General features: G+C 43.3%; 1 protein-coding gene across 2 annotated transcripts in view; it reads left to right on the top strand.

Moving 5' to 3' along the window:
- Positions 1-3,447: 3,447 nt before the first annotated feature.
- The window catches only part of LOC130476017 (transducin-like enhancer protein 1), a 96,893-nt gene continuing 88,867 nt past the window's right edge, over positions 3,448-11,473 (top strand). For both annotated transcript variants that reach the window (XM_056847820.1, XM_056847819.1), the window contains exons 1-4: positions 3,448-3,531; positions 4,446-4,546; positions 6,391-6,454; positions 6,561-6,605. In XM_056847820.1, coding sequence (XP_056703798.1) covers positions 3,508-3,531; positions 4,446-4,546; positions 6,391-6,454; positions 6,561-6,605 — 234 coding nt within the window. In that variant the 5' untranslated portion in view covers positions 3,448-3,507. The remainder of the gene's footprint in view (positions 3,532-4,445; positions 4,547-6,390; positions 6,455-6,560; positions 6,606-11,473) is intronic.

The following is an 11,473-nucleotide window of genomic DNA, read 5'->3' as shown; positions in this document are numbered from 1 at the left end:
TGAACACTAGAATGTTTATTGAAAAATAATGTCTGGCCTTGTCCTTCACTGAAAATCAATGGGAGGTTTGCAGCCCCCCCCCCCCCCACAGAAGACCCATAAGAAGTTTGTGACTGCCCTTCCGGCTGGAACTTGAGAATCAGATTAAAGTTTGTGACTGCCCAGTTCTGGTATCATAGTCCCCCCCCCCACCTCACCAAAATTTAGCTACTACATAACAGCTCTTTCTTCTGCTGTGCATCCTCCTTGCAATGGTTGTGTTGTGGGGGCAGTTTAGTGTTGCTGGCATCAGACACAGTGTCAGTGCAGAGGCCACACTATACCTGATTAAACAAGGACAAATTTTCCCTCTTGCCAGCTCTGGGAGTGAGTTAAGTGCAAATACTGTTTTAATAGAGACCTTGTTTTAAAGAATAATCACTATTGGACACTACAGCAGTCAGAAAATCAGCAAGCAGACCACAGTAGGCTTATAAACCCTCTGGGCAAGGAACTGTGTTACTTCTGTGCACTAAATAAATGTTAAGTATAAATAGTGATGAATTCTAGGCAAGTTTCTAAAAGAAGCATATGATGAAATCCCAACCCTGTGGGGGCACATTGTAAACCTAGCCTTTTCTGTTTGTGGATTTTTTTTTAAAACTAATAACTTCCATGGACACTTCAGGCAATTCATCTCTTGAGAAAACTTCATTCTCCCACCACAAAATACAACTTTCTCTCTCTCTTTGTAGGTGAGTGTAAGGTTATGCTAAGTCCAGTTTTCATAAAACACAGCTCAAATTGACTTGCATTCAAGAACTGTCTAATCCTTTTTTGTATACCAGTATTTTGAATAGCAGCTGCTGGGAATGACTAACTATAGGAAAGGCTGTTGAATTCATAGCCCTCTTGTGAGCTTTCTAGGGGCATTTGGTTGGCAATTGTGGTAAAAGATACCTGAATAGATAGGTTTCTGGTCTGAACACACATTGTGTACATTGGACTACCTGCCTACAATTTTTAATAGACATTCCTGAGTTGTAATAATCAACAGATCTAAAATAAATTGCTTGTGCAATAGGAAATAATATGGCACATTTGTCATAGCCCTATAGCAAAGAGTAGATAGAAATTAGGTAGTAAGGTACGTCTGTAATGCTCTGTTATTTGATGACTGTATGACAACAGGGGCTTGGATTCCTACATCCTTTCCCACCCATAGTAGACATTTTCACTTCCAGGGCAGGATAATTTTTTTTGCCATTTCTCCCCTTTCATTGCAGCACCCCATGGTGTTTCTAGGGGCCCGCTGATCTATGGGAGCACCATTTCGGGTGGGGCTTAGAAGACTGCAGCAGCAGAAGGTAGGAAAGCTGCCATTTGCACAGTATAGGCCAGTCTGTTCAGATTGGGCAGGATCCAAGGCAGAATCCTCAGGGTGGAGTTAATTACAGCGTGGGTGTACCACTGTCCCAAATTCCTCTTTTGATTTTCAATTTGCCTGCAAGTGTAGGAGAAAAGACAGCAGAGGTCAAAAGATGCCCTCAGGGTCTTCAAAGTGGGGCATCTTGACCACCACCCCCGTGAAGTGAACAATCAATAGTGTGGTTCGAATTGGGATTTATTTTTCCATCAGCTAACAGGCAAAAAGCAAAGCCGTCGGCAAGCCATGAATGTTTGGTCAGTTGATAGCTTTAACATGAGATGAATATATTTAAGGGAACAGGGGGTTACGCCAAGTGGCCCCTTGCTCTGCAGGGGAACCTTGGCACTTGCATTCACAGTAGCCCTTCAGACAAATAAAAGGGAACCGTTGGTGAGCCGCAGCTACGTTTTCTTAAGCCCTAGAGAGGAGTTGTTCTGAGGAAACTTTGATACAGATAGGTATGAACACGCCATCCTCCAAGGCAACATCATGTCCCCGTTCCTCCATTAGCTTAAACAGGGCAGCATCTATCTGACTCCAGCTACTGCCTGTCCTGTAGCAGGGATGCATTATTTATCTCTCCGTGTTATTTTCACAGATTTCTGGAGAGAGTGGGGCAAGGTAAAGGAATAATAATAATAAAAAAAGAAAGCCTAGCATAGTCATCTCTCTCTTTCTCTCCCCCACGTTACTTTGATTGACAGCTCAGCCGCTCCACTCTCCTTCTCACCGACCTTCCCATTCTCCCTGCCGGTCTGAGCATTCCGCTGCCTCCCATTGGCTCGCTCAGAGGGGTCCTGCAGCTTCGCGAAGAAGGCTTCCCAGCAAAGGCAAGGGGGAGAAGGGGCGGCGCTGTCTGGCAGGAGCCGTTCCCATTGGTTGGCTGTCCCTGTCCCACGTTGGTTCAGACGCAGGCGATTGGCCCCCTGCCTCTCCTCCCACTCTCTCTGGGCGGGGCCACGCTGCTGGTTAGCTCGAGGAGTGTGAAACCGCGTGTTAATGTAACCAGCGCGGGCGGATACATTGTGTCCCGTTTATCAAGATCCCGCCGCCGCCGAGCTGGGTTGTATGTCCCGAGGAGTTTTCTTATTACACACGGCTCTTATTTCCACGGAGGAAGAATCTTTGTGATTATTATTTTTTTTTTGGAGGGGGGGGGGGGTAGATCGGCTTTCCCCCACCCAGCCTGGATGTTTCCTCGAGGGATCCTGGAGAGAACTTTAGCCCGGGATTGAGCAAGAAAGAAAACGAGAGAGGAGGACGCGGGAAGAGCGTCGCCTGTTTAGGATGCGGTTGTTCCTGCCGCGTGTTTGTATAGCTGGTGGGAGCCGCCTCGTGTCCGATGGGCCGCGGCCCTAGGGAAGCTTGCACTTGATTTGCGTCCCGTTTGCGGTTGGGGGGGTTGCGGGGAGGCCGAATCTTTTTTTGTTGCAACCGTCTGGGGAGAGGGGTGCTCTTCTTCCTCGTCGCCTTTCCCCAGCCGGGCTGCTCCGAGCACCGCAGCCCGGCCCCCGGTTTCCTCCTCGGCGTCCCGCGCGTGACCTGGCCTTGAGTCTCGCGCCGGGAGCTGCGCGGCCCTTTGTACTGGGACTCCTCGGCGGCGGAGCTCGGGCCCCCTTCTCGCCCGGGCCGGGCCCTTGACTCGGCTGGATTTCCCCCCCCCCCTTCTCGGAGCGAGAGAAAAGGAGCCGCCGACGCCTCCGCGCGGGCTTTCCGGTCTTACAAGTGCATCTCGCAAGTTCGCCGCCGGCCGAGAAAGGGGAGCCCGTGGACTTCCCCCGCGAAGAAGCCGAAGGGCGAGCCACGAGGGAGGGCCCGGCCCGGACGGCGCTTGCGGCCCCGGCGCGCGGCGAGAGCTCGGCGCGCGCGCACCCCCCCCCGCCCCGCGCGCAGCCGGTCATCAAACAAGCGAACAACAAAGAAAGGAAGCGGCTGGGCTGGCGCGAGGCGGCGGCGGTAGGATGACCCTGCCGCTGAGGCCACAGGCTGTGTAGCGCGCTTGGTGCCCCCCGCCCCGTCCGGCTTGTCCCCCGGGATCTAAAGTTTGGGGGCTCGAGTCGAGGATTGAGCTGCGGAGAAGCCAGGCGGCCGCCGGAGCCATGTTCCCTCAGAGTCGGCATCCCGTAAGTGGGGCTCCCCCCCTCCTTCCTCTCCCACCCCCCCCTTTGCGGGATGGCAGGCCGCGAGCAAAGATGGCCTGGGGGGGGGGGGAGAAGCAGCTGCTCGCGCTCTCTCTCTCTCTCTCTCTAAGAGCGCGCGCCTGCCTTTGGGGCGGGGGGAAAGGCCTGGGAAACTTTCTGGATCGAGTTTCCCCTTTGGCCGGGGCTGCCTGAAAGCTTCCCGCTGCGGCGGGATGCCGGGAGGCTTCTGCTCCTTTGTTGACTCTGGGACTTGTTTGCTCTCCAGCCTACCGGTGGCGGGGAAGGGTCGGCCGCTTCTGGTCCTCTCGGCTCTGTAGCCTGGGAGGAGGCTGTTGCAAGTGAAACCAGGGTGCGCTCTTGAAGTTTCCTGGAAGGCTACCAGCACTTGGGACCGCATCTTTTCCCTCTGGGCTGTTCCCTCCCTCCACCTGAAAGCCATTGTTATTATTAAGGGTGAAAGCACATAAAAGTAGAAAAGGGCCAGAGTCCAGTAGCGCCTTAAAGACGAACAAAAATATTTTCTGGTAGGGTAGGAGCTTTCGTGAGCCACAGCTCATTTCTTCAGATACAGAAGTAGAAGTGAGCTGTGGCTCACGAAAGCTCCTACCCTACCAGAAAATATTCTTGTTCGTCTTTAAGGCGCTACTGGACTCTGGCCCTTTTCTACTACTGCAGACAGACTAACACGGCGACCCACAGCACATAAAAGTATGAGGCATGGCAAAAGATGTTTGGTGGGTCTGCTGGGGGAACCCCCGCAGGAGGCTCCTTGCTGCATGGGCTGGGTAAATTGAGGGTGGGCCCAACTTAGCAGAGCCCTAGGATTGCTCAGTGGAGAGATGACTGGTTGTTTTTTTAATCTCAGTGGCTTCCTTATAACTCTGCTTCCTATCCAGCCGCCACATCAGGCTGCAGGACAGCCCTTTAAGTTCACCATCCCAGAGTCTCTAGACCGCATCAAAGAGGAGTTCCAGTTCCTCCAAGCTCAGTATCACAGGTGAGTGGTGCCTCTTCACTTTTTTTTTTTTACTCTGTCAACCTCTGGCAGTCATTAGTGTTGGAGATTTCAGGTTTCTCTCTACACAGCATGCTTGTTCAGCGGGGTGTATTTTGTTTCTTCAAAATGTACTTTGTATTGTGCCCAGGTGGTGGCGTGTAGAGTCAGTTTAAGGCCTGTCACTCACTTAAAAAAAACACATTCTCTTTATTTGTATAATTTGCTACAGTTCAGGTGAACTTCCCTCCCTCTTCAAAAATGTGCTTTAACAGGAGCTGTCAATATTTGCTCTGGAGTTTTTTTTTTTTTTTTAAAGAGCCTGACCTGACAATTGGTTAGCCATTGTTCCTGTTCTTGTATTCCTGCATTCTGTTACTAAATGACTGAACAACTTGTTTAAATTTTATTCTGAAAACAAAGCAGTACCAGAATATTAGGAATCAGCAAGTGGCCATCACTGCAAGCACCTTCAGTTTTGGTTTATTGGCTCTTCAGAAAATGGTGCTTGAACTTGGCCACAAACAACATGATCCTGTGCATGTGTTCTTAGAAGTAACTTCTATTAAGATTTGTGAGACTTGATCCTCAAAACATATTTATAGACTTGCAGTTCAGGGGACAGTTACATTATCTGTATGCATAAAAATGGGTTTTCAGCTGTACTTGTTTAGACAGAATAAGTGTTATTAAAATCAATGGGGTATAGTAAAGCAAATTTAGGATTAGTGTATTGTCTTAATTTGTGACAGAAATAATTTAGATACAGCTTGATCACTGCTCTGTTCACAAAAGACCATGCCTATTCAGGTTTTGCGTTCAAACAGCAAAGTTTTCACATGGTAAGAACGACTTGGACGTAACAGTAAACTACTGATGACATTGCAGCAACAAAATGGAATTACTTGAAGTTAGTGGTGATAGGGCCTTTGTTTATCCCAGCTATTGCAGTTTAGAAGTAAAATCCAATGAAGTTAGTGTGCGTAGAAATCTATTTAAGGCACAATAACCTGTTCCTGTGCATGACTGCTTTGAAGTAAGCTTTACTGTGTTCAGCAGACTTATTTACAAGTGTGTGTTGTCTTGTAGTTAGTCTGGTTGCTCATTAAGGTATTATTCAGCCAGACTTCTTTTTATTATTTAGTTACAATGTAGAAAGCTAAATTGATAATGTGTGTATGATAGTGAAGCACATGAGTGATGCTAAATGTGCATGACAATCTCTCTGGTGTGGTGTCCTTGAAATTACACTTTCATCCTTGTTGTCAGGTACTTATGTATATGGATTTTAATTGTAGGAAGTCCAGGTACTACATACTCATAGTCACTTATCTTATTCAACTAATTTTAAAAACAAATTGGTAGAAATTAGCTTTTGTCTTAAGTATATCATTTTAGATATTTTAATGCTTAGAAAGAATACCAGAAGACAAGAAGAACTCCAGTTCTCTTTGATTTTTAGTAGTCTGTTTTGTGGAGCAACAGCTTTAATGAATCCTGTAATTCCAGCATTCACACAGTATGTGACTGAAGTTTGTAGTAAATCTTGTTTCCCATTATTTGTGTGACCTGCAAATATCATGTGAATAAAAACTATTAATTGAATCTGAAGAGATACTTCCTAAACATATTTCAACTTAGTCGTTTGTAGTATTTATTTATTTGATTTATAGGCTTTCCTGGCCAAGAGTGGCTCACAACCTTTTAAAACAGCATGCTGACACTTTTGGGCATTTATGTTACGTTAGTTTGGGGAACTGTTACAAGGTATTTCTCTTTAGTATGTCAATAGAAGCAAATGCTTGAAATGAGCAACACACTTAAGAATACCTGTTTTTATCTCCTAGCCTTAAATTGGAATGTGAGAAGTTGGCAAGTGAAAAGACAGAAATGCAGAGGCACTATGTGATGGTAAATATAGTCTTTGCTTCTTGTTTTGTTTTGTTAAAATATTGTTACATTGCGCTTGTTACATTGTGCTTGTCTTTAATGAGATTCTTTTCCCTTTCAATTGCAGTATTATGAAATGTCGTATGGATTAAATATTGAAATGCACAAACAGGTAAGAAGTTCAGGCAGTCCATCAAATCTACAGTGTAGTTTCCTTTAGGAGCATCTATGTTCATGATAGCTTTGAAAATATGAGTGGAAAGTGATACAAGTGCAAAAATTACAGCTTTTGTTTGATACATTGCTGCTTGACCATATAACTATTTGAATGAATGTGAAACAATTGATATGTTACTGTGCTATTATTTAATACTGCTGCAAAGGTATACTTAATGTTAATTATTTCAAGGAATCAGATTTATAGGTGGAAACTCCATGTTGGTGCAGCCCTGTATCAGCCTAACCATGCAGCATATGTTGATGGTTGCTCAAACCCTAGCACTTTAAAAGCATGAAAAGATTAGTGACTTGGAAAGTGCTCATTATGACTGAGTTTGCAAGTTCCCATAAAATTCACACTTATGGCTACTATAATGGTGAATAAAAAGAGTATTGAACTGGAACAAGGCACTAAGGACCTCATAAGAGAAGAAAAGCTAAATGATTGCTCAGCCCAAAGGACCTTCAATTGAGTAGTTATTGTCTGCCAAAGAAAGCATTAATGGCAGGGTATAAGTATTCTGTAGATATGCTGACATCCACTTTTTCATCAAGATGCTGGTACAATAAGTCTTTCAGAAATCGATGGCCTCTTAAAAAATTATCATTAGATGAAGTTGCACAGTTGGACACATTTCAAAGTGCAACAATACAATTCTTTCTTGATGTATATGTGCTATTTCATCTAAAACTCTTGTTTCATTAAATTAAAGAGCATGGCTGACCGGCTAGGGCACAGCGAAGAAATTGATTAGTTCAGGCTTCACATCTTCAGTATATTCAAAGACTTCCATTAAGCAAGTGTGTTTCAGTTCTGAATTCTGCTTTTGTAATTCTGAACTCTTTGATTTTTTTTAGCTTTAAAATCCATCATAGATTTGAGAACATTGTATTTGGTAACATGAGGTGACCACTGTGTCAAAAGTAGATGCCTTTTAGCTGTAGAAAGTGTTTACATTCATAGTATTCACTCACGTAAATATCACAAATTTTATCACAAATCTTAAAATGCTTGGAGGTATCATTGAATTTAGCCAAAAAAAATTGTAATATGTTCCATGTTGTAATAATTTAATATTTTGAAAATATTTGGTGTGTATGGATACAAATACTGTAGTTTCTCTAGAGGGGAAAAAACCCAAATGTCTAAGCTGCAATTTGCTGATTATGCTTCTATCAAAAATTTGGCAGCTTTGTTGCAAATAATAAATTATATGTTTGTTAGACATTAAAATATCTTCTAAGGACATATATAATTTGGCTCAGTGCACTGAACACTTAAGTTAACTTAGTGTTAACATGCAATACTAAAGACCCCTGAAGCAGAGGCTTCTATTTTGATCTACTGAGTTCTATATTTTGAACTAATGAGCTCCCTACATGTTCATAAATCCAAGTACAGCTTCTGTCCAAAGTATTTTCATGCAAAGTCTGTATGAAAATATTTTGGTGCAAATTTGCATGTCAGGTTACTCTTCTGCATGTACAATCTAACATACAAACCCATGCACATAGTGGAGCTCATTTCAGTTGCCTAGATTTAAATAAATTCCCTCTGCACCCAAGCTTCAGGCTTTCAAAAGTGAGATTGCATTGCTTAAGTCCGCATAGGTTGTCTTAACCTCAGAGAGAGGGAGAAAGGGGGGAGGCTCTTCCAGAGTTTAAACATGGACAGTATGTTCTTAGGCATTTGGTAGAGAGTAATCATAATTCTTATTAAAACTGGTGATGTGTAGCCCCTAGGGTGTTCCAGGCTCAAATTGATGCTTTTTGCTGGCTGATCACCAGCATGGCCTAAGTGCTCATTATGTTGTAGAGAGGGCCTTCAGAGCTCTCATTACGTTTGACAGGAATTCTCTCTAGGGGAAAACTGGGCATTAGCTAGACTCCTGACAGGCTGAAATTATTCCTGCTTTATGGCTTATAACCAAATGCTTAGCAAGGCATCATCAGGGGATACAAAAAGTTGTCACTTCTGACAACATCTTTTTTTTTTTACTGGGAAATGCAGTGATGGGGAAACTTTTCTTCAACCTTTAATGTTAGTGAGGCCTCCATCCAGTGTAGCTATTATAGTTGGCTCATTTGTGAAGCTCTTCAGAGTTTTCCCCCTTTCTAATTATCATACATTTCCACATAGTAAACAGTGTGTTTTCTTTGTAACACTGGTGCTGCAAAATATACAAAAACTGTAAATTCAAGAAATTATTTATTGCTACTTCTGTTGATATCCAATGTTGTGTCGATAATTTCCTGATGATTAGGGCTGTATTTCATAAGCACAAACTGGTGGACCATATTCTTTTTTGGGAGGGGAGAGTGATCCCCTACTGCGCATTATCCTTAGGCCCAGAGACTTGGAAAGGATTGAGGGAACCTTACTCTGTGCCCTAATGGTATGTGCAGCTTATCTCCCAAAGTTACTTAGCTCCTACACGTTTTTTACTTGGGGGCGAGTCTGGTTGAATTTACCCTGAAGCGCTTTATACTGCAGATGTGAGGCTCACATATTTGAGTCCAAATCTGGAGTGGAAGGGCAGCAACCCCACCCCCCATGCCTGCAGTATGAGTGGTATAGACTGGGAGGAAAGATACTACCTCATGCCTTTTCTGCATATTTGAATTCATCTTATTTCTGGAAGTGTGTGACTGGGTAGTCCTGAACGCTGGATGATGGAATGGAAATTGCATGCAGGACTACTGCTTTCTCCCATTTAATTCTAAACAAAGACTTGCATTGTCGTCTAGTGGCAGTTCTTACTTGCCACATGCAGTTAAGAGAAGCTTGAAAAGTATGTACAACACATATACAGTACCTGGTGTAGTGTACAGTCAATCCTTAAGAGGTTAATTAGAAATGTCTACTTGGCTTCAAGTACAATGACTGAAGACAGTAATGGATAGTACTATTTGTAGAAGTCTTGGAAGTTACTACATTTTGGCTAACTGTATAAAATTAGATCTAAGGTAGTGGCAGGTATAATACTACTTAATACAGTGTTGAACTATCTTCTGTTCCCACTTTGTACATCTCTGCCTCCTGTCATGACAAAGTGAGCTACATCAGTGAATGAAGTTCCTTTTTGAACAAAGTGTTTTTAAAAATCTTATTTCTAATTTTGGTTAACATTTGTAGAGGTCTTAGCTGGAGGGTGATTCTCCCCACCCTGGAGCTGTAATTGGTGGTATACCACCAATTTTATGTTGCCTTGCATATTGTTTACCAAGCACTGCAGTAGTTACAATAACTGATGAATGAGAGAGTATTTCTGTGACCAAAATGCTGAAATATCATTGGTGGTGAATGAATAGTACCATATGAGTTGCAGTTTATCACAGTATGGTGCCTTCCGAGACTGTTCGGAAACTTTTAAGATTGACTTTAAGGAGCCCAGTAGGGTTTCCCACATCTTCAGAGGTTAGGTAGGTACTGACTAGGTTGTCTGTGATATCCTGTTTTTGGAATACTGTCCCCAGAGTCGTTTATATGGGGCCAGTGACGTGTGTGAGAGATGCCAGTAAAGACATTTAAGTTTCCTGAGTATTTGGTGGCTAGTTGCTGATTTTGTTTATAAATTTTTGAATTTTTGGTATTGAATTTTACTGTTGGTTTAAAAATATGGAGGCCTTAGGGCAGAAAAGCAGCGTAATAACTGACTGGTTCCTGCTAGTGGGGGTAATCCAGTTTGCAAAGAATTGTTTCCATCATCATTAGCAACAGCAGTCTGTCTTTCCCCTCTGGCATTAGTATACCAGTAGTTGCTTTCCCTTGTTATTGCAAAGCATTCAGGAATTACATTCTCCTTGTGAAACTTATGCTGGGACTGTGCCTCTAATCCTGACATCAATCTTTCTAGGAAGCAAAAGTTTTAAAAATGGAGTTTTGTGCCAACATTTCACTTTCAAAAAGCTTCCTAATTATGGCAGCCCAGGCAAATAGTGGTTACTGAGTTCAGTCTGGTCCCAAGAGATAGAATTTCTTGGTTACTTGTAGCCACATGGGAAATGTTCTCTGTGTGTCATTCTCCACAATCGTGTCCACTGGCCTTCTGAAAAAACCAGGAGGTAAATCTTCTCCCATTAAAACCCAAATTGTTTAGGTGTAAGATTAGCCTTTATTCAGTGGCAGTCAGCCAAAGAATGATTGATCACTGCTGAACCCACTGACAGACTATATAAACTACTGCAGTGTTTAGGTTCCTGCCATCCTAAAACTGACAGGTGGGCCTTTGTCTGTTTTGGGTGGATTGCTATGATCTTTCTGACCTGCCTTCAGGCAAGCTTGTCACTCTGCCTTTCTATGGTCTTTTCTATTTGGCTTGCTGCCTTCTCACTTCCAAATAATTATAACTTCAAAAACAGTGCATGCTGCTAACAGTACCAGTCTTCTCTGTTACTAGTAGCTCCTTAAGAGAGGAACACTAACATCAGTATCTTTTCCTGATCACTTATTAAAATACTAGTGGGTTAAACAGAGTGACTATTAAGAGACTTGCTCAGTTCTCTACAGATCTTTAAAAGGATTGTGCCATTGGCATGGTACTCTGTCTTGGTTTTGACTTGTGCTGCTTACAGTTGGGCAGGTGGGCTCTTCTGTAATGGAATGCTGAAAAATGTCATCTGGGTTTTTATATGGGGTTTTAGTGGCTGGATTTTTAATAGTTGAATTTATCTTGTAAGTTGCTTAAAACAGTCTCGAAGAGGTGGCATATAAATGGTTTAAAGAGATAAAAATAAATTTGCACTTAAGTGTTCGGAAATCCCAGTGGTGAGGAAGACCTGAGAATTATGCAGTGGGGACACAGAAAAGGAAAAGAACGG

This window comes from Euleptes europaea, chromosome 4, assembly GCF_029931775.1.
Source record: "Euleptes europaea isolate rEulEur1 chromosome 4, rEulEur1.hap1, whole genome shotgun sequence".
Taxonomy (NCBI): domain Eukaryota; kingdom Metazoa; phylum Chordata; class Lepidosauria; order Squamata; family Sphaerodactylidae; genus Euleptes; species Euleptes europaea.
Note: the sequence above shows the minus strand (reverse complement) of the source record. Positions and strands in the feature narration are given on the sequence as shown.